At 39.6% G+C, this 27,228-nt stretch overlaps 1 protein-coding gene across 1 annotated transcript in view; it reads left to right on the plus strand.

The window, feature by feature from the left end:
- The first annotated feature begins 556 nt into the window (after positions 1 to 556).
- Positions 557 to 27,228, plus strand: part of LOC131592461 (protein lin-7 homolog A-like) — a 48,319-nt gene continuing 21,647 nt past the window's right edge. Inside the window, exons 1-2 of the mRNA XM_058863987.1 lie at positions 557 to 1,065; positions 21,274 to 21,392. Of these exons, the coding sequence (XP_058719970.1) occupies positions 786 to 1,065; positions 21,274 to 21,392 (399 nt within the window). The 5' untranslated portion in view covers positions 557 to 785. The remainder of the gene's footprint in view (positions 1,066 to 21,273; positions 21,393 to 27,228) is intronic.

A 27,228-nucleotide genomic window follows, 5' to 3' on the forward strand; every position in this document is an offset into this window, starting at 1 on the left:
AACTCAGCGTAACTCTGCCACACTGCGACACCTTTTTTTGGATGGCAGCTGACCACACTCCTTTTTCTTGTGGACGGCAAGGGCAGAAAAACCAGAAGGCTGCCGACAAACCTCGCAGAACTCCAGTGAAATTCCACCTTCGTGGATGGTGTTTAACAGAGGCCTCCATGTTCACACAAGCTGCAGCTGACCGACAAGAGGTGGCCGCCACGCGTCTGTGACCTACCCCTCGCGGTGGAGAGCTGCTGTGTGCGCTGGGTTTCTTAAGGGCGGCCGGCCGCGCATAGCGCTTAGAAAAGAGGTGATGGATGGCTGGGCTGACGAGGCCGACGCCTTCGAGCATCCAAAACGGTGAAAGGCTACATGACACGTCCCTTAATCCAACGCCCTGCACAATGCCAGGAACCGCCTCTCCCGGCTCCGCCTGGGGATTTCCCATCCCCGAAGGCAGCCTTCGGAGCAGGGCCTCAATCCAGGCACACCGCTCCCCGTGCCGCTACCCAGGCCCGGCCCGGCCCACCGCCCCCGGCCCAGGCGAGGCCGGGCCGCCGGATCCGGCCCCGCCGGTCCTCCCCGCCCCGCGGCGCTGCGGAGCTCCCGCCCTCGCCCCTCTCTCTTCCTCCGCCGGCAGCTGCGGCATCCCCGGAGCGGCGGGACCGGCAGCGAACCGCCCTCCGCGCTCGGCCCGGGCTGCTGCCATCCCTGCGGTCCCCGGTCTCTGCCCCGGGGCGAGCGCGGTGAGGCGCGGGCCGCTCGCCAGGCCGAGCTCCCGCAGCACAGCAGCGATGCCGGCAGCCCGCGCCGGGCCGCGCCGGGCCGCTCTGCGCCCTCAGCATCGCGGCGGCCCGTGCGCGATGAGCCGCCCACCCTTGGGCACCTTCTCCGCCCCGCTCGCCTCCTCCTCCCACGGAGCCACCCTCCTCCTCCGCCCCCTCTCCCTGCCAGCCTCCTCCCCGCCCTTCCCCGCACTCCACGCCGGTGCCGGAGCCGCGCGTCACTCGGGCTCCAGCCCCGCCGCAGACATGGCGACACTGACAGCGGTCCAGCCGCTCACGCTGGACAGAGGTAAGCGCGACTGCCGCGGCTCCCCCGCCGCGCCTCCCCGCCCGCCCTGGCCGGGGGCCACCGCAGCAAGCGCCGGGTCTGCCCCCGCAGCTCCAGCGCGGCTGCCGCTGCCGCGGAAGCGCTCCGGCCCCGCAGTGCCCGGGGCCGCGGTGGCGGGGGCAGCGGGGAAGCGCCTCCCCGCGGGGCTCAGGTGGGCGGCGGGAGAAGGTCTGAAACGGAGGAGATAAAACTTTGTGCGGGCAGGGGCCAGGATGGGGCAGGTATCCCGCCGCCGGCAGCGCGGCGGTGCCGCGGGTGCAGGACGCGGCTCCGCGATCAGCGCTCCGGTCCGGAGGCGCTCCTTGGCGCCGTCCCCGCCCTGCGGGGCTCCCCGTGGGCGCCCCCCGCCGTGGCTCGGCGCCGAGGCTCCGCTTCGCCAACCCCGCAGGTGGCTCGGCGGGGGATGCTCGGTGGCGGGGCAGCGCCGTTCCGGCAGAGTCCGGGAGCCCGAACCTCTGACGAGAGCGTCGTTTGCCGGCAAAATGCGGCTTTTTGGGGGCTTGCGCCGGGGTGCGCAGGGAAGGGATCCGTGACTGCAACTTGTTCGTCCGCATGCAAAAGAACGGTGCTGCGCATTCCCGTGCACAGTTACTCGGTCCGGCTGGGGAGAGCGTTGGTATTTGGGCAGCCTTGAGGCTGTGTCAGTAACCCTATTCAGGTAGCGTAAGAGGGTGCTGAAATCTTGAAGTTTACAATTCAACTTTTGCCTCAAGGCTGTAAAAATTGAACCTCTCTCCCTTGCAGTGCAGTTATTCCCACAACATGGTTTACCAGAATCCTATGATTTAGATTTCTGTGTCTTACAAGGGAGAGCAATTTTGCTCCTACCGCTCCATTGAGTCCATCAGCTCCCAGTACAGCATTCTGAAGTGCCAAGGTGTCCTTGTTCTTCACTTACACCCAGAGGCTTCAAGAGGCTCCCACTCCTTGTAAATCTTGTACTCTTGAAAGCATCACTGAAGCCAGCACCTTGGGGTTTTAAGTGTTTGGGGTTTTTTTTTCTGAAGGATTAAGATGGTTTGTTGAAGTAAGATGGAGTTTGTTGTTTTGTTTTTTTTTTTTTCAGTGAATCCTATGCAAATGAAACACAAACTCAGTTTCAAAATTATAAGGGAAGGGTAGAGCACCTTTCTAGAACCCAATTAAGAGCAAAACAGCCCACAAAGTACTCCAAATACAGTTTGCTGGGCTTAGATTCCAGAATTAGTAAAAAGGGAAAAGCTAAAGTTATTTTTACTGAAATTACAAAGTGTTAGCCTGCACTTTAAATTAAACTGCTCAGAAATCCACTGTGTAATCTACAGTTTCACCCTAATACTGTTTTCAGTAAGCAGGACAAATCTACTTTCTGGCAAAGGGTTGAACAGATGGCAATCCATTAGCAAACCTGACTTTTCAAAGGAAATATTACTATTTTAGAATTACACATCCCTTTTTGTAAAACTATTCTTTAAAAATTCCACAATACACAAAAATGCAAATTAGTCCTAATTTAAATATAAGCATCTGTTGTCTGTGTCCAAGATATGCCTAACCATTTGGCAGGCATGCCAATGTTACAGTCTCCCTGGTTGTCAGCCATGGCTGGTATTAGTGTGAGTGAGATAAAACATCACAGAGTGATAGGATGTGATGTGCAAAACAAAAACACAGGCAAGAGGAAATAGATTTAAATAGCACACCTGGCCTGCAGAAGGCCATTTCATCAGAGGGGTACACTTCACCACTCGTAACATGCTGCTGCATCAGCTGTAGATGATGGGCTGAAGCAACTCCAGAAGCAACTAGACTAAGCCAGTGCTTCCAAATATTTCCTCTGTAGTCTTTCTTTCACAGTCATGGGAGAGGGAAAGTTCTACATACTGAGTGAGATTTTCTAGATTCCTGTTGCTTTGGTTAAAGCAGATGAGCCATGTGTACTGTCACTATGCCTTGCACCTCTCTGCTGTGGTCTAGGCATAGCCCTGAACAGTCTTGTACCCTCATATGAATTTCACCATGTACCACAGGGAGCTCAGCACAGCTAGAAAATAGGGAGTATTTCAGGGGAGGTCATATGGTTAACCTTGTGTTTCTGGGGGAATTGCTGCTTGATCTCTGTCCAGGAGGTGTTCTGCATTGCTCCTTATTATGGGTCATTGACATGGTAAAACATCATAAGGATATATACATTAGAAATCTGAATTATGCTCTGATGTGGTCTCCTCTTGGACAAAATATATTGACTGTATTCTAGTACATAGATGGGAGCTTTCTTAAAGCCTGACGTAAATGGCATTCATAACCTGCACAGTAAAATGAATTACCATTTAAAGGTGAAGGGCATGGGGTGTGTGAATGATTGAGAGCCAATTATATTCTGGAAGATTACTTCAGTCCAAAGCACAGGAATTAATTTCCTTAATTCCTATCATCATGTGCCTTTCTACCTGCACAAATGTGTGCAAGTTCCATTAGGGCTTTTTAATATGTAGAACAAGTTCACAAAATAATGGAAATTTTAATCACTTACAATTTAATCTCTAAGGTTTTTGCCTGACCTTTACGTGGTACTGTGTTGGGAATAGGGGAAGAAATCAGCAACTGTTTCAGGAAGGGAACCTAAGGCACTACAGGGAGGAGTGGTGCCACTTTAGTGGAAGGTGGCATTTGGGAGCTTTGGGAGAGGAAAGTGCCTGCTGGGTGTCTTCCAACAGCCAAGTGAGTCTTCTCTCTGAGAAAGTGCTCCCTTCCTACCTTTATTGTAGATGTCTTGCACCCTGAATCGATAGCACCCTATCAGTAATGCATCCAGGGTCCATCAGAGCTAACTGGTGGAATTTTCCAAGCAGATTCAAAGCTTAAACCTTCGAGGTATAGGGAGCTAATACCTTGTTTCAGGTTGAGACAAAGTTACAGTAATGTCTTCAATAAAATTACAAGCAAAAAAACAGCAAACTTGAGGGTTTTTTTCTTTTTATTTTATGTTCAAGGTCATCGATTTTGAAGTACATTCCCAGCTTAAGTTACCTTCATTAAAAAACCCAAAATGGTCACTTCAGTCCAAAAGAGAAAAGTTTAAAAACACCTAAAGAGTTACTTTTCACTTCTTCCATAGGTCTGTCTTTAGTAAGAACTTTGTTGACACTGTTACAAACAGCTCTGGTTGCAGTTGGCTGACATTTTCCAACAGTGTTTATTTGTACTGGCATGCCTCTCATCACATCTTACTGCCTTTGCCTCTCCTCTCAACATCCATTGTCTTCCACAGCGCCGTTGCTTCACCCTACTCCATGACCAACAGTAGCTGCCTTTCCCTTTGTTATCCAGAGCCCCAGGTTTCCCTCGCATGCTGCCTTCTGTTGCCTTGCTCTTCTCAAAGCCCTGGTACAGTTAACTCCATTGCTCTGTGCGCGTTGTCCTTAATCTTTATCCGTTTTCACTGTTCAGCAGCCCAATTTCCTCTTCTAATCCTCAGTTCTTCTGCTGTCCAGTGACTCTCGACATCTCACCAGCCTGACATTGTCTCAAATGCTGCATACAGATCTAGCGACAATGTTCTGCTTTACTCCAAGTGCAGTGTCATCTCCCCCAGCCAGTTTAGCCTCCTCATGGTTATGTGAAGACCTCTTGGGAGTTCCTGTGTGCTGCAGGTACACATTCTAAGCAATGAGAAATTAAATAAGCTTGTTGTGGATAGGATCACTTAGATTGTTTTAGCACAGTCTGATGAAAGCATTTTCTGCAAGTTCCATTACCCTCCTGGAAATATTTTAGAAGGGAATAGATTTCTGTGCTTCCCTTGGCACACATTTAAGGAGCGGTCATATGGAGGCCTGCAAATTGAAGGCAGCATCTTTTTAGCTATGCATTATAGATGTTCCTCTCTATCTGAACTTTTTTATTTGACTCAATGTCTGACGTATTTTTCATAAACCTTATTTTAATTCAAATTTCACTTGTTTTCTTCCTTACAAGATGAAAATTGCTTCAAAAGAGAACTGACCATATATTTTCTCAAACTGCTGCACAATCCCAGTCCCAGTTCCTCTGAATGGGATCATGAAAATGGCAGCTTTAAAAGGGTGCGTTCTTGTTTTTGAAGATACACAATTAGCCTATACAAGGACCATCTCTTGATCAAGAACAAGGGAATATCTTTTCATATGAAGGGGGACTTTCAACTGTCTTTGGTTAGTAATCCATGTAGACTGTTTTTCTCTAGTTACTATTCATGTCACTGATAGTTTCACTTCTTAATGTGACTGAGGGTAAAATAAACTTGAATAAGCTAAATATACAGTGCTGATACTTTAATCCCTATGAAGTTTCATAACAAGGTCATAGCTATTGGCTATTGATGAACTAATTTCTCTTGATTTCAAATACATCCTTGGAAATTGAATGATTTTATGCTGTTTGGCAATAATGTGTAACTGAGTTCTGTTGTTTTTTACAAATTCAAGCAAATATTTTTCCAGTGGAGTGGGTGTCCCAAAACTTCCTGAAAATCCAAGTATAGAGCACAATCAAGAATATCAATGGGCTTGGAATTGCCATCAGCTGTTAGACAAATTTTAGATGTGGTATTAGATGGCACCTGACCATTAATATATGTGGGTACTTGCTAGAGTACTCCTCCTTCCTTCATCTCTTCTTGTAATTTTTCTTCTCACTGTGTCCTCATAGCCTACATATCTGGGGATTTTTTCTGCATCTGTGCCCATATATGTGTATAAAACAGAAATTGTATCAAACATAAGTTGCATTAGACTGTGCATATATTATTATAATGTACGTTATCTTGGGAAAAAAATAAAACATACTCATCAGGAAGAGAAAATCAGATTCATAAAGTGTGTAATACAGTCCTTGACAGGGGAGCAACATAAAGCCAGATCTCTTTTGCACAGGGTGAAGCCCTGTGGAGCAGTGCTAAGTGATGTGCTGTTCCCTGCCTGGCTGCCTGTCTGTCATGGGGATGTCTTCTCTTGCTCTTCAGCCTAGCATGCTAAAATTGAAAAATCCTTCTGCAAGTGCCACACACTTCAAGTCTTACATTTCTCTTCTTGATGTGCCAACTGAGGGCATGTAAATAACCAAATTCATTCTTCCAAGAAAAAAAAAGTCTATTGTTTGTAGGGGCAGGAAAAAAAGTGACAATTCTAGTTTCAGGTTAAAATGCTTTTTTACATCAATATGTTACCATTTATTTGATTTTTTTAAAATGCGTATTTCTAAAAGGATGGATTAAGGTAAGTGGATTTAGACAGTGGTTTGTGGGTGTTGACTGGGATGCTTTATGAGGATCTGTGCAGCTGAAGCATTGGTTAGTTAGGTGTTTAGTTCAGCTGGGTCACCTGAACTTTAGAGCTGAAGTAGAAGCAAATACATGACACCTCTAATGTTCATGAGTGGTGTAAAAATACATGGGCTTAAAATTTAATACACTTGTCCAGCTTAAATGTCTCTGTAGAGACCACCTGAAGAGGTGCTGGGGCACATGGGAGCTCTGTGCAAGGTGGGATTTGCCTGAGATGGCTGGGCACCCATAGGAACACATCTTTTAGGTTGGGCTTCCCCTTGCAAGTAAGGCCTTGTCCTCCAGCCCAGAGTGGTGCATGGTGACATGGAAACTGGGAGCTGCACCTGTATGCAGACAGATGGAAGCATCTTCTACAAAACTCATGGCAGCTTTTAACATTAAGTCACCTTGAAGTGTAGAGGGGGAAAACCTAAATTCTCAGTCATGTTGTCTTCAGAAACATGCAACTAATAAGAAGGCAGAATCTGCAGAAGGTGGATGTGCTTTCAGGACAGGTTTGTGAGGCACCTTCAAAACTGATAGCAGTGCAGGGATCTTCCTGCTATCCCCAGATGAAAATGTTCTTTATCCATGGTAGCAGTGAATGAATCATTTTAGTCTACGTGAATGTATCCTTCATAGAGGAAAATGGTACAGTGAACTCGCACGTATCCTGCTTTTGACTCCCCTAAGAGCACCTCCTATGACAAGCAGTTGCAGGATTCTCCATTTGCAACAGGTTGCAAGAGTACTAGTGATTGGAAGGCATGAGGAATACTATTTTCTATGTTGTAAATATATACTCTCTAGAGATAATGTTGAAAATGAAGAATTTATTTTCTAAATAATATCCCTGTGCTAGGTCATACATATTTTAGTTTCACACTGAAATGTCTGAGAGACATTTTTATAACTTCAGAAAAACATGTTAATTTTTTGATATAGTTGTAAATAAACAATTTTCTTAATTCCATCTTATTGCTTGAGTTGGACTTCTCTGATGATGTTACCAGAAATAAAGTTTTTTTAAAAATGTAGCAAGTGAAGTCATCAGCTTTTTGTAGAAGATTATTTGTCCTTTGAGTTCACTGTTTCAGGACACGTATGTGCCAATTTCTCCTTAACACAGATGACCTTCATGCAATTGCAAAAAGATATAAGTACAAGTTTTTGTCTAACCTGTATTATTTGAATACAAAATACTGTTCTTGAAGGCAATGCAATAGAGTTTGAAATATGAATTAAGTAAAACTATCATTTCCAGTTATTCGTTAGAAGCACAAATAATGGGAAGGAACGATTTAAGAGGAGAGCAAGCTAAGTCAATGTTTTGAAGCACATAACTCTAAATTTGTGAGTTTGCCTTCCATCATATAGAAGGCAGACTCACAAAACATTTGTTTTACATGATGCATTTTTGACATTTTTAAAAGTAGTATTTACTAATGTGCTTTGAACTGTACATGTATGTATAAATCCAGGCATTTTTAAAGTTAATCTCAGCTTAATCTTCTTTTGAGACATTTGCTGAAGAATCAGCCTCTGAATGAGAAACATTCAACTGTTAATTCTCCATTCAGATGAGAAGATTTGATTGATAATTTTTACATATACACACATTTACATACAATAACAATGTTTTCCTGAGTGTATAAACCACGATCTTGGGTCTTAGAGATGTTAAATAAAGAGGGAGATGTATGTACATATTTGAGAACTTGTTTTACTAGGGTCCAAAAGGGAGTGGTTAAATAAACCTCAAATTTCTCAAATGCAACTTAGCTAAGCTACCAGGAAATGCACACATATTCTCATAATGTGTTGCTACCCTACTTCTTCTTTACTAATAATTATAAGAAAAAAGAGATTAAATAATCTTGATTAGAAAAAAGAGATTAAAAAAATCTAGATTAGAATACCATACATCAAGACGAGATCAGAGAATGATTGTTCTTTATTTTTTGAAAGATGCAACAGTGAAGTATCCATGAATACACAGAGCATCAAAGCATTGATTTTGTTTCCGTTCAAACAGGGATAATTGTAGAAGAAAGAGTTTTTCTGAAAATGGTCTCTTAATTTATTTCTCCTGAACCAAAGTTACATTTTATTCTGGTTCTTTTCAGTAAAAGCCCATGTTTAATCACAAATCCTTCACATCTACTAACTCTTTAATTTTCTATTTCAAGCATGTCTTCTGAAAAAGTAAATCTCCTAGACCTTAAGGAATCAATTTGTCTACAATCAGTTAAGCATTGGGGAAGAATGTACTTGAAACAGATTAGGTGGATAACTGTGGCCATCAGGAGCAGTCCTAGCCCTCAGAAATAGATTTATCATCATCTCTTCACTTTTCGATAGACTTGGCAGCTGTGTTTTTGTGAAACGGTACTTACTACAGCAAAAAAGATAATATAGCTGTTCTTTGTTCTACAGAGACAGACCAGAGAAACTTGAGAGGGCGTGGTGGCTTTCAAATCTATGAAGCAGTCATTGGAAAAATAGGTGGTTGTATGTCTGATCTCCTCCGTAGCCTGACAGTCTTGTAACATGATAGTAATAGCTATGAAGTTCCTATACATCACCTTTGCATCCTACTGGTACAACTATGTGAAAGTGTGTGCCTCTCTTATCTTAGGTAGATACCTTGGAAAATCAAGCTGCAACCTGAGAGGAGTTCTAGTACTCCTGTTTCAATTATTGGGGTCATTCAACATGTAGGACACCAAGCAACAGAACTGCAAAGGTGACAGTGAGCTCTCTATTTCACACGAGTTTTCTGTTTCAAGGTTTTGTTTGTAACTTGCTGCAGCAATTCAACAGTCAGAGACTTCTTCGAAAATCATATTTGTTCCAAAGTTGAAAGCTAACAGTGATCAGTTGTTGAAATCTGCCAGCAGCGAATGTGTACTGCCTTGTTTTGCAGGGATTTATTAACAAAGGATTTTATTTATATCACTTTCCTTTTGCTGTTGTTGGTTTTCACCTACACACTATGAAAGAACAGGGTTTTTTTTTCCTTTCCTGAGAAATTACTAGGATATAACCAAGTACCAGAGAGATTCAGTCTGCAAAAAGCAGTATCGTTAAATCCACTAAAATTTAAGACAGAATATTAACTCTCTTCTCCTTACCTAAACCTACAAATAAAGTGTTAAATGTGTGTATGTAATTATTGTGTTGCATTCACTGTTTTGCACAAATTACGTATTTTCACTGTTGTCTCATTGGACTCCTACCATGTAGGAAAATAGAAGATAAAATTCTGGTTCTAGACTTCAAGTGACAATTTGTATTGTCACTATGTACACTTGCCAGTAGCCCACAGCCATCTTTCTCATCTTTCTGGTAATCACATGAAGAGATTTAAGGCTAAGATTAGCTGGAGAGATAAGAACTGAGGGGAGGCAGCGGGAGACTCTAGTAATGACATACGAGCAGAAAAAAAGTGAGAGTTACTGCTTTGGCTCAAACACAGTGCCTGTTGTGAAGGAGAATTAGCATCCCTAAGTTAACCCTACCTCCCTTTGTGAGACACCTGTTGGGTCCTTTTTTCCCCCCTTTTCCTGTCTTCTTCCCTGCCAACAAAAATCTCTGTGATACAGACTAAGAACACACACTGGAAGTCGCAGTGTGGGAAAGGCATGAGGTTGCCCATATGGCCAATAGTTTTGTTTCGTGTTGCTCACATAGTGTGTATAAATACTTGATTTTGCTTAGGCAGGGGAGCAAGAGAATGGATTTTAGCTAAGAGAAAAGTGTTTCCTTCTGTTTTTCTTTCTTCAGGCTAGCTTATTCCTTGTAATAATTTCTCTTTTCTGTTTCTAGCTTAGGCAAATTTTCAATTCCTTCACTGATTTGAATTCTTTTCCTCTTGAGAAAAAAATACTATATACTTGAGGTTTGAAACACAAAAGTAAATATTATGTCTGAATCATCAGGTTATGTAAATGTATCAACCTTTTGTTTTTCTTTTAATCTGGGATCAGAATCTCTATATTGTTTACATTTGCAATTCCAACCAAGTGTCCAGAGTGCTTTTGTTTAGTGTTTAAAGGAGCTTCATGCCAGCATTGTGAGCAGTGTCTGCCGACACAGAATTGATCCTGCAAGATCAAGTGATGTGATCAAGAGACACAGAGGCTGATGAAGTTATCAAGGCATCACTATACCTGATGTTTATTGCTACAGAAGACAGCAGGAAGTTTCCTTGCTTTCACATAATTCAGCTTGTAGGAACTTACTGAATTAAGGCTGGGTGTATTCACCATACTGAATTTCTCAGCAAGTTACAGCTTTCCTTCAAAGTATTTTTTTTTTTTCCTGTTTTTTCACAGTTTCAAGAGGTCAGACAGAACATCATTTCATATGTCCTGTGTGGGTAAATAACTGCTTTAAACACCTGCAATCTCTATTTTTTAAATAAACACTTTCATAAAGATTAAGAATTTAAATAACACAAAGTCAGAAACTACGGAATACCTTGCTTCCTGCAAGGAACAAGTGTAAAATAATAAATGCTCATATATTCCATATATAAATAATATATACTTACTTGAATACAAAATAAACTTAATAAAACTGTTGTCTTTTTGTAACATATTTGTACCCAACTGTACCTAGTCAAAAAGAAAGCATCAAAATCATGTCTCAACATTTCTATTCATCAGTAAGTGGCTAACTGTAAATCACAGTTATGATCACAGTTATATGCAGCACAGGTATGATGAAACATTATAAAGTCAAAACTGCGTACAAAAGGAAGAAATTTTACCTTTTAAAAAAAGGATTTTTATCTTCCTTTCCCTCTTTTCTACAGCTAATTTAGGGGAAAAAAATCACAAGATTTTGTTGTAAGTACTGCATTAGAAAATACCATATTTTTCATTGCTCTTTTGTTCTATGTTTAGATCTTTTATCTTAAGGGATAACTTGGTGTCTTGTTTTCACATCAATGCTATGTCCAATGTCTTCTATACAAAGCAGTGGGTGCTGTCAAAAGTAAAGGGTTGTTGTAGCTGTAATTTCATCTTTCTCACAGATGGCAAAAGCTTCTGGTGATAATTTTCAAACTTGTATTTATGCACCTCATCCTAATTGCTTTAGAAATTGCAATGAAACTAATAATTTGGAAGAAGAAAAATTATACCAGTGTTTAAAAATTATTAGGCTTTAAGGTTAATTTTAAATGCTCCTCTTTGAAAATTCTAATTGCGTTATTGCTCTTCAGGCCTCGAATTAAGCCAGTGAAACTCATCTTATTGAAATGATCCTGAATTATCCATTAACTTTTGCTTTACCATTCTACAATTCATTATTATTTCTTTAAAAATAAGCACTGGAAATGTGGCAGTACCATGACACTTTCTCTAAGTAACTGTTGAACTCTTAATAGCTCTAGGTGCTCTACAGCTCAATTTCACACATGCACAAGCAAATCAAATCTCAAATTGCTGACAAAGATGCTCCTGTGACTTACGTTAGTCATGTGAAGGCTTCAAGGAAAAAATTGGACTAGTTCTGTCTATGTACAGTAATGAATATGCTAAGAAGATTGACCAAAGTAAAGCAAATACAGTTCTCACAGTTGGCCTTCAAGCTAGGTTAAGGCTATGAAAATCCCTAGCTCCAGACAAGAACAAAAGTCACTAGTCAAAACTTAGTAGAATAAGAAGCAGGGCAAGATTATTTAAGACATTGTAGACATTGTAAGGTTCAGAGAACACAAGGAGCATATTTTTTCATTTAGGGGGACTTTTGAATGTTGTATTTGAGTGAGCTAAGCAGAATATTCAGGAACAGTTTGCCTGAAATGTCAGCATTTCAGTGGTTGCCCAAACCAGCCAAAGTGACTGAAGTATCTGAAGAGAGCACTGAACGGCACTGAACTGATGCTGGATTGCAGGGTCTCAAGACAGTTTTCTGTCTGTGATCACAGATGGCACTGTGTGGTGATTTCACATTGATTGACATTTGGGGAAAAAGTAAGAAAACACCCACAGAAGTGATTTTTTGACAGAAGCTGCTGGGAGCTTCCTCTGTACGTGGTGAAGACCAACAGCTGGTTAGTTCTGAGAACTGTCAACATTTTGTACCATTTAGAAATTAGATCTGCATCTGTGAGATTCACATTTTAAAAACATCGGGCTCAGGAAATCTCTCTGCTTCTGGCCTCGAAAGGTATCAGAGCTCTGGTGAGGCCAGCCCCGCTCCCCTGTGGTCTGTGGGGCCTGGGGGAGGCTGGGCTGGATGCCAGCAGCTCCTGGGTAGGGGATGGAGGCTGCAGGGCAGCGACTCCAGGCTGGACTAGGTCACACCTGCTGACATCTTGCCAACACTAAGCCCCTCCCAGCCCACATTGACGGCTCCAGGCCCAACCAGGACTGCCCGCCCCTCACAGCATCTGCCAGGCAGAGGGAGGGGCCCAGCGTGGCCTGAAATCCATCATCTTGTCTGCGGTGGCCCCATCTGCAGGCACCTCTTTGACTAAACAGATGAGACTTGCAGATCTTGTTCCCCTCTTCAGGGAGAGAAAAGGACAGACTGATGACATGTAGGAAGACAGCATGAAAACACCAAGGTCAGTAAAGAAAGAGTCAAGCCTCAGATGGAAGGACAATGAGGAGATGCCGAATGGGGGTGAAATATTCTTTTGGTAGGGCCATGGAGATGGACATTGATATACTGAAATATCTCCTTTAATTCATGAGAGAGTATGGGGGGATGAAGTATTCATCATACTAGATCATATAAGATCATACTAGATCTAAGGCGTCCATTGATGAAGCCAAGCAGATATTTGAGTAGCTGTGATCCCATGAGAAGCTTGAACAGAGAGATGAGAGCTGATGAAGACCCTTTGCCCCCAGGGAGAGAAGAAAACCTCTGTTTCCAGAGATGATCACAGAGACAGATGAAGAGAACCTTTGAACAACTTGTCCTTAAAATAATACTCCATGAGTTCATGGCCCTTGGACACAGCTCTAGGAGGGCTGTGAAAATGGGAGGAATTTCACGATACAGAACTCTTTCTCCCGGGCTGCTGCTATTCGTGGAAATGAAAAGCCACAAGGAAACTTTCTTGTGGAGAAGTCTCCCTGGTGTGACAAGAGAAAACTCTTCTCCCTACAAGAACTGATGGAAGACTATTGTATAGTTGCTACTGCTTTAACATCCCAACATAGGTTAACATAGGTTTTGTCTCTATGTGGTCATTTGGGAAAGGAAAAAGTTGGGCAGGGGGAGGTAAGGTGTTTTGAAGGTTTTATTCTGATCCTTCTTATTCTTGTAGTCCTGTTAATAAAGTTTCTTTATACCTTTTAAGTTTTAAGCCTTTTTTGCCCTTCCCCTAATCCATGTCTCACAGCAAGAAATGAGTAAATGCACTGGTGATTTTAGCCAGTGCTAAAACCCACCACATTATTTGGTGCATTGGCCAGGAAACTCAGATTGGTGAATCTAAACCACTGCACACTGCTTTCCCTGCAAATAAGCTGTGTCCTTTCTGTAAGTTATTTTGCAAAACCAGACCAGCCTGTCTTGTTCCTTGTTGCTGCCAAAGCTGCCGGAAAAACTGTGGTAAATAACACTGCCCTGGGTTGTGCAACAGTTGTGTCACAGGCTCTGTGTCTGTGAAATGGACTGAAGCAGAGAACCTGGATGTGTGTGGTGTGCTTGAGAAGCTAGAGCCAAACTGAATCTGAGCACAGCTCAAACATATAGACTAAAACAAAGTCAGATGAGTAGCCAGAGATAATGAGACTTTGGGGGGATGTATGTAGAAACTCATGGGGATTTACCCTTAATGTTGTTGAGGGCAGTCATCTCACACAGGCAAAAATGAGAGAGACAGACACACACTCAATTATAGCTCATGATTTCCTGGTTTTTTCTCATACATTAAGAAGAAAAAAAAAATCCATAAACTAATTACTTGTGGCATTTTTAAAAGCTTTAAATCAAAACCACATTGTCCTGCCTTGTAATGACACTTCTCTTGTCAAATATAACTTTTCTGTGGTACAATGTCTCCTGGACCACATGGAGATAAATTTGCATGAGCCTTTATGTATCTGGATAGTGAGAGTGGGTTTCATCATACCAATGTAGATGTCTGATGTGTAGGATGCAGGCATTTTACATCTGAGTCTTCCTTTATAGTCAGCGAAGGGACAAGGCACTCCAGAGTATGATTCATTTTGTGTGAAGTAGGTCAGATGAATTGTAGCCTCAAAGTGTCTGTTCTTCCTCATTGACTGTAACAGAAGTTGAGGGTGAGTCCCTGAGCTGTCCGCGTCTACGTCAAAAGTGTGGCAGCTGAAACCCTCACCACAAGATGAGTCATGAGAGCTCTGTACAGTTGTTCTTTGTTGTTTTAATTTATGTATTCATAGTAATATTTAACCACAGGACTTTAAAGTGACAATGCATTAAACCTGCAACTGCTACCCGTACAATCTAAACCAGAGTGTGAAAGCACTGGCAGTATTATTATTAATTAAGATTATTCTTATTCTTGCTTATTCTTATTAATTTGAATAGACCTTACAGATGCGTACTATGAAGTGTTAATGATATTTCTATTTTCCAACAGTTTAGCTCATTGCTCCCTGTACATCGAGTGTGATTTACCATGGTGAAGTACATCTTTAAGCTTACTGATTAGCATGAAATTTGGGGCAAGACAAACATATCAGTTTAAATGAGAAAAAATTTTATCTTTCCCTCAACATATCTAAACTCTCCAGATTAGACTAAATAAACAAATTTATGGAAGGACCTCTGAATTTAAGAGAGCACTGTGCTGATAGAGAGGTACCAAAGAGGTGAGTGGAAGCATATTGGACAGTCTGGTATTGTAAGAATAAGACTTGCCATGTTGTAGAAACCAGTGGCTGACAGCAGAACTCTAGTAATACAAAACATTTTCCAGAGATAGACACTGAAATTTTTCCAAAGCTGGTGCTTTAACCATGAAGTCACATAAATACTTTCATACAATGTACTATGGTTGTTAGCTATGAATTATGAATAAACTTTGCTAATCACCACTGAGTTTTGATTTCCCAGCCATTGATTACCTGCTGTCATTTGATAGTGTTTGGAGAAGATTGCTAAATATAATAAAGCATCCTGCATAGGCCTGTGGAATTATGATAAAAAGTTGACAGAATAACATTAAGAGTTCTGGAATGTATTCTCATGAGCTTAAAGGAATAACTAAACCTGAATCCAAGTATTAGAGGAATGAAAAACTACTGGCAATAAGGACCTTTTATGTCATGCAAATTCTTCACCTTCAGCTTGATTAAAGGTCTACAGGCACAACAGAAAAGAGCTTGCAAATTTCCAGGATTATTATTCTCTAATGCCATGGTGAAGCTAGTGAATATTTTAGAGACTTAGCAAGTATCTTTGCTGTCAATTTGTAATGATGTTTTACCTCGTTGAGGTATCAAAGGCTGGTGTTTATGCAGCACAGTTACTTTTCCTGGTAGCCAGCATGCTAATGCAGTGAAAGTCTCCAGAACTGACAGGAATGAGACATAGAAAGACCTCAAGAAGATGAGAAACCTGTTTTCTAATACTTTGATAATACAAGAAGCCACCATATTTTGGCTTTGGGAGCAAGCAAACAACTTAATTCCAGGGTACTTACCAGAAAAAAGAAACACTGTGTTTCTGTGTGATTACTGTTTTGACCCAAAGTGATATTACATAGCATGGCAGCTACTGTTTAATTGCCTAATATTCTCTTAAGTCAGAGGATAATATATTTATTTTAAAGATTGCATACCAATTCTCTTGTAGACTAGATCAAAAAAGGAAGGTTAAATAGACACTTACCTTGGTAGATAATTTTGCAGTATAAAACATGCACTACCTTCTTTTTCAAGAGTCACTCAGGTATTAAATGGGACACATTTAGCATGATAAAATAATTTGCTACAATTTCCCCACTAATTTTCAAGCTGACTAATCTGAAACAAACATAAACTCTGCACAAAATCTACCAAATTAAAACCTCAGCCTCAACAGCTTTCAGAGAATGCTGAAGCCTGGTCTACTCAATTTTAGTGGTAATGTGAAGGAGCACCAAGTTCAGACCAGACAGGATTCATTCTCTGGATTCAAAATTTGCTTTCAAGTTGTAAAAGCTGTATTAGAAAAAGAATTTGTGTTTTAAACATCTAGCAAATAAAACAGATCAGTCTACAGTGCTCACATGAACAAAAGCCAGAAAGTAAAAACCATATATAACAGAACAAAGTGATAACTAAACTAGATGACCTTTTTTTCAACTTTTTTCCAACATTTTTTTTCAACTCAGCTGTACATATATGTATACATGATGTATACAGTGTTCCACTTGTATTGCAGTACAGTATCCTGCTACTTCTATGTTCTAGTGGTTTCTCCAAGAGTTTCTAATCTTCTGCTTGTGTCCTGCTAGCAGTGCAAGTGGAGCATCATTCAAATGAAAATACAGAAAGAACACTTGAAATGAAGATTTTTTTTTTTTCTGAGAGTCATGCTTTTCTTCTGATGAGTGCACTTGATAAAATGCATTCCACCCACCCACAGCCCTCTGCCTTCTCTGTGTTCCACTGATAATGTGACCCACCACACTGAGAGTATTATTTTCTGAAAGGCTGTAGGCAAGCATGATGATTATAAGAAAAAAGAGGAATGAATGTTAAACAGAATGTGAGAGAGAGGAATTGTGCATATGTATGAGAAAAAAAAATAAATTAAAAGTCTGCTGAGAGTTGGATTTAATAAGGGAGGGAAGTAAGTGCATATTCCTTTTAAGATGTATGTATCATGGAATACAAGAATAATTCTACCTACACCATCAGTCAATTCCTACCAATTTGTGGGATATGAATGGGGGAAATGATGATAACCACATCCACACTAGTTTCATGTTAGTATAATGGGGTTCAAATTTTGGAAAATGTTTGAGAGTAGGCAAAACAATCGTTTTCAATAATAAGTATCTTTGCTTCAAGAGAGGACAAAGGAAATACACAGATAAAAAGTAAGGACGTTTCATTTAAATAAAACTTAACTAATTTTAGCATAATTCCAGTAATTTTTTAAACATATATCTATGTAAATATCCACAGACTCTTTTCATCCATTTGCCCTTTTCACAAATATATAAGAAAATGGTATTTAAGAACAAATCCTTGGTGATAGGATTTACAAGCAAAACTAGTTAGATTTATAATCAAAGATGGATTGGAGACAAGAAAATTATCCTAGCAATATTTGCCAAACATATGACGTCAACAGGGGCAGATTCCCTGCTATATGCTTTATTTAACGTAACTTTAAAGTGTTACTCATTGTCACTCATATCACTTCTTTGAGCAAGCACATACTCTAGTTTTAGCTGGAGTATCTCTCACCTTGAGAGAATCATCAGGAAGAAGTCTGTGCATCACATAAGCTCTTGTGCACTGCTAAATTTCACTTTTTAACCTGTCCTAATGCTTCCCCCTTCAAAGTTATTAATGGGAGGAAATACAGCCTATTTCATGAGGTCATATTTTATACATTCACATTTTTACATTTTTAGGCTGCTCAAAGTCGTTGGTTTTGTGTAAAGTGCTATATTTTGCTCCTGACAAAGCATCAGCTGATAACCAACAGCTTTGGCCCTGAACATATGCCTCATTTTCTTTCTCTAATTTATATACTGTTCTCTATTCTGTGAGCTGTATCCCACAAGTCATTGCCAGATTGAACGAGCTATGGGCCTCGTGGTGACATGAGAAAGAAGACTGCTTATTGTTAATGGATAGGTGAATAATAAATCAAAGTAAGAACTTGGGCATCGGCATACATGTATTTTAGCATGCTGGATGAACTTATGACGTGCAAAAAAATCAGAATGCTTTTGAGATATTCTGATTTTGTTTACCTCAAATCACTTCTGAGTCAGAAAGCTCAGTAATCTAGTATTGGCAAATGACAACTTTGTAGGCTACACAGTAAATACCCATGCTAGACACTTCAGCCAGAGGATGAATTTATCATTTGTATTGTAACACTCATCACTTTGAGTGATTAATTATCATCTAAAGTCTGACCTATGCCTTAACTTTTTTAGATTGATTAACATACCTAAAGCTTTTTATGTTTCCTTCCAATCAGTACAAATTTCTCATTTAATATGGTTTATTTCAGGACTACAGAAATGTGGGCCGTTTCCCAGAACTTTGAGATGTAGTGATGACACTTCAAAACAACTGCAAAGTAGCAACCAATCTGCCATATGTGGCATTATCTTTTACAGCTATAGCTGATGAGAGGTGAAGACAGTTCAAAACTTCGCTGAACTGGACTGGATAAAACCACAGTCTGATTTAGATTATGTCAATGGCTATTGTGTATAACATGAATTACAGAGGCTTTATATGATCCATTATAATTGGCTGTTGAAGCTTCTTGAGAATAAATTATACAAGTGCTTTGTGGTGTCTGATATATCAGTTTGCATCAAGTAGTAATAACTGGGGAGTGTGGATTCAGTACTTAACTAGCTACAAGTCTTGTGTGGCAGATAAAGAAAAATTCCAGGGCAAATTATTCAATAGCTTTGTTAAAAAATCATTGTAACAACATTATTACTAAGAACATCAAAAATTATGTTAGGTTTTTATGTTTCCAACCTTAATGATTCTTTGATTCCATGTAACTTAATGTTTTGTCATTCTTTTGCACTCTTTTGAAATGGTTCTTGCTGAAAGTGTATTTACTGCTACTCAAAACCATCTTTTTTGATGTATTAGCTCTTATCAGACATATTCTTCGCTCTAGAATCTAATTTTTCTGTTGATTTCCATGGCCTTATTATCCCAGATCTCCTTTAGGTTTCTTATCATCACTTCAGTAAGTGTTTTAGCGGGATTTTGCTTGATAGGGCTGTGATCTGGTAACATGGACTGGATGCCCAGTAGCAGCTGAAGCGCTGCTTGGAGGAAAAGCTCAGGTACAATTGTTGAATGTAGGATCAGGTTAGTTTAATCTGAAAGTTTATGAGCTCCAAGACTGTTCTGCTACAGCCCACTAAGTGAAACCATCCTCCTGAAAGCAGCACTGTGTGCTTTCTGCTGTGCTTCTTATGATTTGAACTGTCTTTTGGCAAATATCTCTAAAAAAGCTTGAGAATTGTGGGGTGTTTGTTAATCTACTAAGGCAGAAACTAGCATGCCTAGTAGTTGGCTGCCTCTTTTAATTAAACTGTAAATTTTTTGAGGTGTCATCTTCGCTTTTCCTAACGTTGATGCAGTGGATAATAATGTTTTTCTTATAAACACAAATTTATTATTATTATTATTATTATTATTATTTCTTTTCCTATTGCAGCTCATCCACTGTCATGTGTTTTTCTATTTCCAGAAGATTTCTCATGTCTTTGTTGTATCAGACATCTGGTCAGTATAGCTCAGTTACAATCCAAGGATTGTAAGAACTGTTTCAATTAGCATAATCTCCTAGTCACGAACAGTATGATCTTTGTCATCGGAAAGGAGAATTGTATAAGGTTGCTTCTAGACATTGTAGTAGTTCTGGACTTGTGTGGTTGAAGAGGGAGGTGGGGGGAGTTTCTTCTGCACTTAAAACACAGAATTAAAATGCCTTAAATATTGTTTTATCATTTAGTACTATCCATTCATTTCTTCACTGGGATACAGACCTAAGTTTAGCAGAGTGGTGTAACTGGCCATTAGTGGCTCTGGTGGCTGTGCAAAAGACACAAAATGTGAAAGTGACCACACAGTAAAGATGGCAGCATTGCCAGGTTCAACTCTGCCAGCAAACTTAAAGGAAAAGCTGGAAGGCAGCCATTAACTGGCAGAGGACAAAATCCCCTGTGTTTACAATCTGTCACCCTTAAGACTGACCAGGATATGGTTTGCTCAATTCACTCCTAATGTAAGACACTGTGTCCCTTGCTTGCCTAGGCTACACTCCATAAGGCCAGCCACTATTTCTTGTGCCTCTGTTTCCCCAGCCATAAAGGACTGTTGGGCATCTTATGAGTTGGTTTGGGCTTTTTATGACATATTTTAATAATAGCTGTGTAAATTAGGAACTTGTGTTAAAGTGAAAAAATTTGAATGAAGGTACCAGAACTGTTCAGCTGGACCAGAATCCCACTCACCATTCAATATGGCTTAAGCCCTCTGCACTGCTCTTCAGAGACATTGATTTTTCCCTTGACAATATACAGTGCTTAAGGAGAAGTCAGGCCATGAAAAATACTATTCCGTGTATTTCCATGGATCATACGGGTTTTGTGTAGTAGATCAGGTCTTTGGAGACCTAGACAAGAATCTTACATTTACTCTTCTCTAGTAGACTTCCCATTCTTCCAGAGCAGACCTTACCTGCCTCTAGAAAACTTTATTAGTTGATAATTAGATTTATAAAAAGAAAAGATCAAATATTTTTCCGTTTTGGACATTGTCATCCTGAGAATACTTGCATAAAGATACAGCTTCATTTTTTCTGAAAGTAAACCCTATGTTTTTCCTGTGCCATTTTCACTTGTGCAGAAAGGAAGAAATATTTTAGTTTTAATACAGATTAGCCACTTTGAGCTTGTGCCTTTGTCCCAAAGAATGTTTCCTACTGAGACTGAACCTCTCTCTGCCTGTTTTACATGTACATGCATGGTTTGTCATACTTTGGGATTTGGATCTCTCAACAGCACTGTTGTTGCCTAGCAAAGTCTGGTATGACACAAGGCTAGTACAGTATGTGTTGGTAAAGATGATTTTAAATTTAAAATGACAATCAGTGTGCCCTTTTTAGTAATTTATTAGTCATTGTTTATAGTGATCTGTATCCCTTTTGTTTTTTCCACTCAGATGTTGCAAGAGCAATTGAGTTACTGGAGAAACTGCAGGAATCTGGAGAAGTACCAGTGCACAAGCTACAGTCTCTAAAGAAGGTGCTGCAGAGTGAGTTTTGTACAGCTATCAGAGAGGTATGAATTTAAGATTTTTAGTTATTCCTCAGACTAGCATTCCTCACCTGTAAAGAAGAGCATATTTGCCTTTCAGTGCTACATTGTACAAAGGATGATGGATGTGAGATGTGTCTGTAGCTGCCTGCTACTGTGCAGATTGTTGAAGTTACTGAAAAGCAGACACAGAACAGTTGCGTCAGCAAGACATCAAGGCCGAGGCAATTAACCTTGCTGAGGAGAAAGGGTGATTAGGGTGACTTTAGTGTTCTGTTCATGCTGTTTGAGGGTCTGTGGTAACCTGTACAGCACTGTGCTGGGATATGGGGTCATGCCAGCTTGGGTCAGTGCAAGCTTGAGTGCCTCTCCTTTGAGCTCAGGTGTGTGATAGGGAGGTGCTGATAAAATCAGAATGCGGTGATGACCAAATGGCGAAGCTGAAGTTAACTGAGCTGACAGGAATCTTTACTTTGGAAGTCAGTGGTTGAGTCCCAGTGGGCTTTGCTCCTTATGTCAGAAATCCTTGTCACACTGCTAAGAACCGAGATCATTCCACTACCAGCTGTGGTCAGGGCCTTCCTAAGCTCTGCCCAACGGTAGATAAAAAGTAATTGTTTTCTTCAAGTCAAGCTAGAGAAGATGCACCACAGTTCTATGTGCACACAAGCAGTATCTTTAAAGCAGTTAAATGACAAACACTTCTGTTAGAATTTTCTTAAAAAGAAAGCAATGCAACATTGCATCAGATATTTTACCTACTAAACTAAGGACTCAGCCTGCTGAACAGAAGCAGCTCCAAATATCCTAATGAGAGCAACATCTTTTTAGTAGAAAATAGTTTAGTAAGAACTTCTGTTTCAGTTTATCTGTCTACTGCCTGGAACTAATCCTCCATTCCTGAAATCAGTGGGGAATCTAATGTTCCCTCAATGGTAGCAAAACTCCTTATAACTAGGCAAAACAGGAGCAGATTGATTGAGTGGGCTGCTGAGTGGCTGGAAGGAAAAAAGGGATGAATAGACATTAGTTCAGTAAGCAAAATGGAACACAATCTTTGTTTCATGGAATATATTCCTCAATGTGAGAATCAGAGAAAGATTTCCACCTAATTAATTTGCAGTTTTTAAGGCTTTTTAAGGGGAATAGTGTTCCGTGATAATAAATAATAGTGTCTCTTGACAATAAATAATGGCACTGTGTACCCTTAAAAGCTGATGTTCTGACTAGTCCTTTCATTTAACCAAAATAAATGCTTCTTTAAGTAACCACAGAGTATAGAAAAGTTGTGGGATTGTTTGGGGTTTTCTTCAGACAGCAGAGCCTGGTACTCCAATTGTTAAAGTCAGCTTAGAATCTTTGCAGCATTGTCAGTGAAATCTTACCAAATTTATATTAGTCTCTGGAAAACAGTTTTAGCAGAAGCAAACACAAAATTTAAGAACTAGGAAGTTGCTTTAGAAAAATGCATTCTCAGTTCAATGAACTGAAAGTAGATCTTGACAAAATCATCTCAGTGGCACAAAAGGGCTTTACAGAGCGTTGTGTAAAGACAACCTGCGCATGACTGGAACTAGTTGTTACACAAGAATTGAGTGATGATGAATAAACAGTTCTACCAACATCATAAACAAAAAATGTATTTCTTATTAAGTATATTTATAAACTATCCTTCTAATATATCACTAGCAGAGAAGAAAATTTCTACACACAAAAAATTTGTACCATTCACTGCTATGCATGTAAATCTTTTCTTAGGAAAAAAAAATCTTCAAATATAAAAGGCCCAATAATAAATCTTTTCATTTAGGGAGAGTGGGAGGATTGACATATGTACATTGTGATTACTTAAGGTTGTTCAACATGTGACTTCTCTTTTCAGTTACATTAAGTCCTTGGCAAATATTTAGACTGTAACTCTCTTTTTTTCAACCAGTTGATGAGCTGTTGGAAAACTTAGAAAATAATTGCTTCTATATTAAAAAAGAATTATAAGAGTGTGGAATATTTTGGTCACATTACATTGTTAGCCATCTCCAAGCACTGCAACAGATGCTGGGAGGATATCTGAGCTATGTCATGTCATTAATCAGGGATGCCCTTCTTGTATGTCCTTCATGTACACTGGAGTTTATTGAACAGCACAGATTTTTCTGAGTGTGTTTGAGATAGCTAAGGCTAGGCAGAAATTTCTCTACAAATGCTCTCTCCAATTGTTTATCTTTTCCTATCTTAGTGTAAGATGTGAGACTGTGGTGACTAGATTTTAATTTTCTTTATTAGCACCTACACAGACTAGAGGAGAAAAGTTGTTTACATTACAAGACAATGCACGACAGTTGGTTGGAAATAATGAGAAAAGTGGGAGTGAAGCAGACCGGGTGTGAGCTGTAGGTAGGAGTAATCAAAATGGGATGAGGAGGTAGGCTTTGTGCTAGAATGCAAATTCTGTAAGAGGCTGCTTTTTATATATATGCAGATATTCAGATCTGCAGTGTGCTGTGTTCATTCTATAATGCAAAATCTGAGCCTTATTTTCTTTCATCAGAAAATCTAGTAAAAGAGATTAAGACTGACTTTTGTAGTCCTATAAACACCATAATGGAGGAACTTTGGAAAATAAAAAAATTAATTTTCCAGTCTACAAAATTCCGGAAATTTAGCTGTCCAGTGAGTTTGGTTGTTAAAACAAGTCCCAGACAAGCTCAGCATTGGGTTAATTGTAGGTGGAAAGGATCAAGGATGAAGCACAATATGCACTGTACTAAATAAATGTGACTTGTCCCTTCTACAAATAGGAATTCTTTAACTACAGAAGCAGGAGGTTACTTTTTTGACCCATTAGCCTTTAAAAGTATGAGATATGTTATTAGATGACGTACATTCCAATCTAATGTGTAGGAATCTATTTAATGGCTGTAATTAATTGTATTTATGGGAATCTATTTAGTAAATCAAATTTCAAATTTCTACACTAATATTCCATAGATTTTTTTTATTTTTTTTTTAAGTGACTGAGTGAATAAAATTTAAGTAGAAGTACTTTAACATTTTTCAAGGATGCTATGTTAGGAAATGGTGATTAATGGTTCTCACTTAGCTAAATATAAGTGCCACCAACTGAAATAGTCTGTCTGGCACTAGGCAGGAATATGGATTAGCTCTGAAAATAATGGAAATAATTGAAGTGTATAATGGCCTCAGTATTTCCTTTTCACCTGAATGCCCCTAGACCAGAAAACAAGTTAACCAAAGTCTGATCACACTAAAAGTCAGTTTTGAAAAAAATTTGTGTTTTAAAATTAATTATTTTAAAAGCTCCCTAGTTACATGAAGATTAGCCATTTATAGCTTTGTCATCTGATAAAACTTGAACAAGTCTAGTCCATTATACCATTAAGTCCTTTATCCTTCTATATGTTTTTGCTGTTTATTTAAAGCTGTTGCTATGTTATAGTCCATTCGATTTCCAGGGCTTGAATAAATGAAGGGCTGTGAAAGTGAATGTGTAATTGAGCTACTGAGAAGTTATATTCATATGCAACATAAAACTAGACAATCTAATTGATAAAGTTACTTCAATTGTTATTAGTCAGCAAAAGAAAGTTGTAAGAACTGTAAGAAAAGGTAAATTTTTGGTCTGGCAAGAAACCCTAAAGACCGGTTGGTACAGATGATAGAATAAAAAGCTGAGTAAAACACAGTGGATCATCAACAAGAAAATGTGACATGCCTTAGCAGTTTATGTGACTTTCATTTACTGCTGACATCTGATAATTGGTGGTCAAGCACCAGGAGAATAACAATGCAGTTTGATAAACCCTTGCATCTCCTGGTGAGCAAAGTTTTCTTTCAGGCTGATTCCCTGATTTCCATTTCTGAAAACACACTTCTCTGTGTTAAATATGTAATATTCAGGTGTGTTTCATTTTTCTCCCAGCTTGCCTTTGCTACTCAATTTTCCATTTCAAGGTTAAATCTAAAGTTTTTCTGTGTGGATATTATTTGAAATAAGATCTAACTAGGAAATACCTATGGTGAATCAATACCAAAATGAATCAGATAAAAATGCATTGTGGCAACCAGACATACAAAAGTAACCATTATTTTATATTATTATGACTCCCTACCAAAATATCATCCTCACAGAAAAGCAATTCTGCAGAACTCAGTCACTGACAAAGGAGGAGCAATCAACACAAAGTACTCTAATCTTGTCCATCTTATATAAAATTAGTCATTGGGAAAGCATGTTGTCTTTGAAAATAGTTCAGTTCCTACCTCAGTTGTTTATAGCTTTTTTAAACTTGCTATAAAATATAAACAGAGCATCCTGGACATTGAAAGACCCCTGTTGACTTACAGGCATAAAAATGGCAATGGCAGAACACTGACCCATATTTTTTATGAAGTCCTGATGCTCCCTAGTTACTTTAGAGATATATTTGCTTATGTTGTATAGTATTAAAATCATAGTTTCATTATATATTAGGTAGGATAGTTTAATAAGCCTAGTCAGTATTTTGGAATTATTTCCTTTAATTACTAATTTTCATTTCTATGCCTTAGTGATCTGAGTACCCAGAATCCCGGTGCTGCTGATGTGCAATGTGTTTTTATCTGGCCATTTCCTCAAGCTGCCCACCCACACTTTCCATTATTAATGTATTTCCCTGATATATGTCCTTGCAAGTATTAGGGGACCAGAAGAAGGCTGCTGGGTGGTGAAAACTGAATATGGTGGTACTGTGCTTATCACTATACTGCGATGCCATGTGTGATAGCAGGCGGCTAGTTAGAGCCTTTAGATGTTCATTCACTTCAGATGTCCCAGTGTGGTGGTGTACTCCATTTTTACAGGGCTGTACTGAATATAACAATCTGGGTATTAGCTGGACTCAGACAAAAATCCTCATTAATTCTTTTATTCAATTATTAATTTAAGATTTTAATGTCAGGGTCATTTAAATACGTGTTTTCTTTGTGTTTCAAGAATCTTAAAATTTGTTTGTTCAGCTTGCAATATAGTGCTATTCCTCCACATCCCAGACCTAGTCTCTGAAAGCAGAATGTCATTGTTTTGTGCCTCATGAGAGGAAGAAGCCCCAGAGTCCAAATTCTGCCCTGTGTTAATGCTTTATTTTTGCTGGAAGCTGCATGCTTCTTACAGGAGGAGAAATACAATTCTGGTCAGTCTGTCATCTCCACAGGGCAAGCCCAGCTGTTGAAGTTTCTAAATTAGAGGATGGAAGCTTGGGAAAAAAAATGTATTGAGAAGAGTTACTGCTATAATTCACAGCACAGAACTGTGATTAAAGCTCAGTAGGAAGCCTGACGTCTAAAGATGCCCTGCTGTCACATTTACCTGTGCAAACTGAACTGACTGTTGGTCCGATTGTGCAGAAGTGATATGTCCAACTTACTAATAAGGCAATTAGTAAAATGAAAGGGCAATAGGACAACACATAGGAGTAAAGTGATGGAGATTTATCAGCTCAGATTTGTACCTCAGGTCACAAAAAACAGTATGGTTGTATTAGCATGATGCCTCATTAGACTGGCTGGGAAGCAGTGTTCTCCTTAGGCTAATCTGATACCTTGTTATAACTTGTTCTAGTGTTCCTGATAGCTTATTTAGAATCACTGCACCATTAGTTTAGTAATAGGACTCATGCAATAGCAAATACAGAATTGTGCAAATTGATCAATTTCATTCAGATTTTTGCATGTTTATGCATTGATTTATCAATAACTTATCAATAAAATTTGTATTCCTGGATGCTAATTTTAAAGTTTTGTTACTTTATTTTTAGATATTGGAGTGGATTATAATGTCAGCCAAACCAGTTCAGTTTATCTG

This window comes from Poecile atricapillus, chromosome W, assembly GCF_030490865.1.
Source record: "Poecile atricapillus isolate bPoeAtr1 chromosome W, bPoeAtr1.hap1, whole genome shotgun sequence".
NCBI lineage: Eukaryota > Metazoa > Chordata > Aves > Passeriformes > Paridae > Poecile > Poecile atricapillus.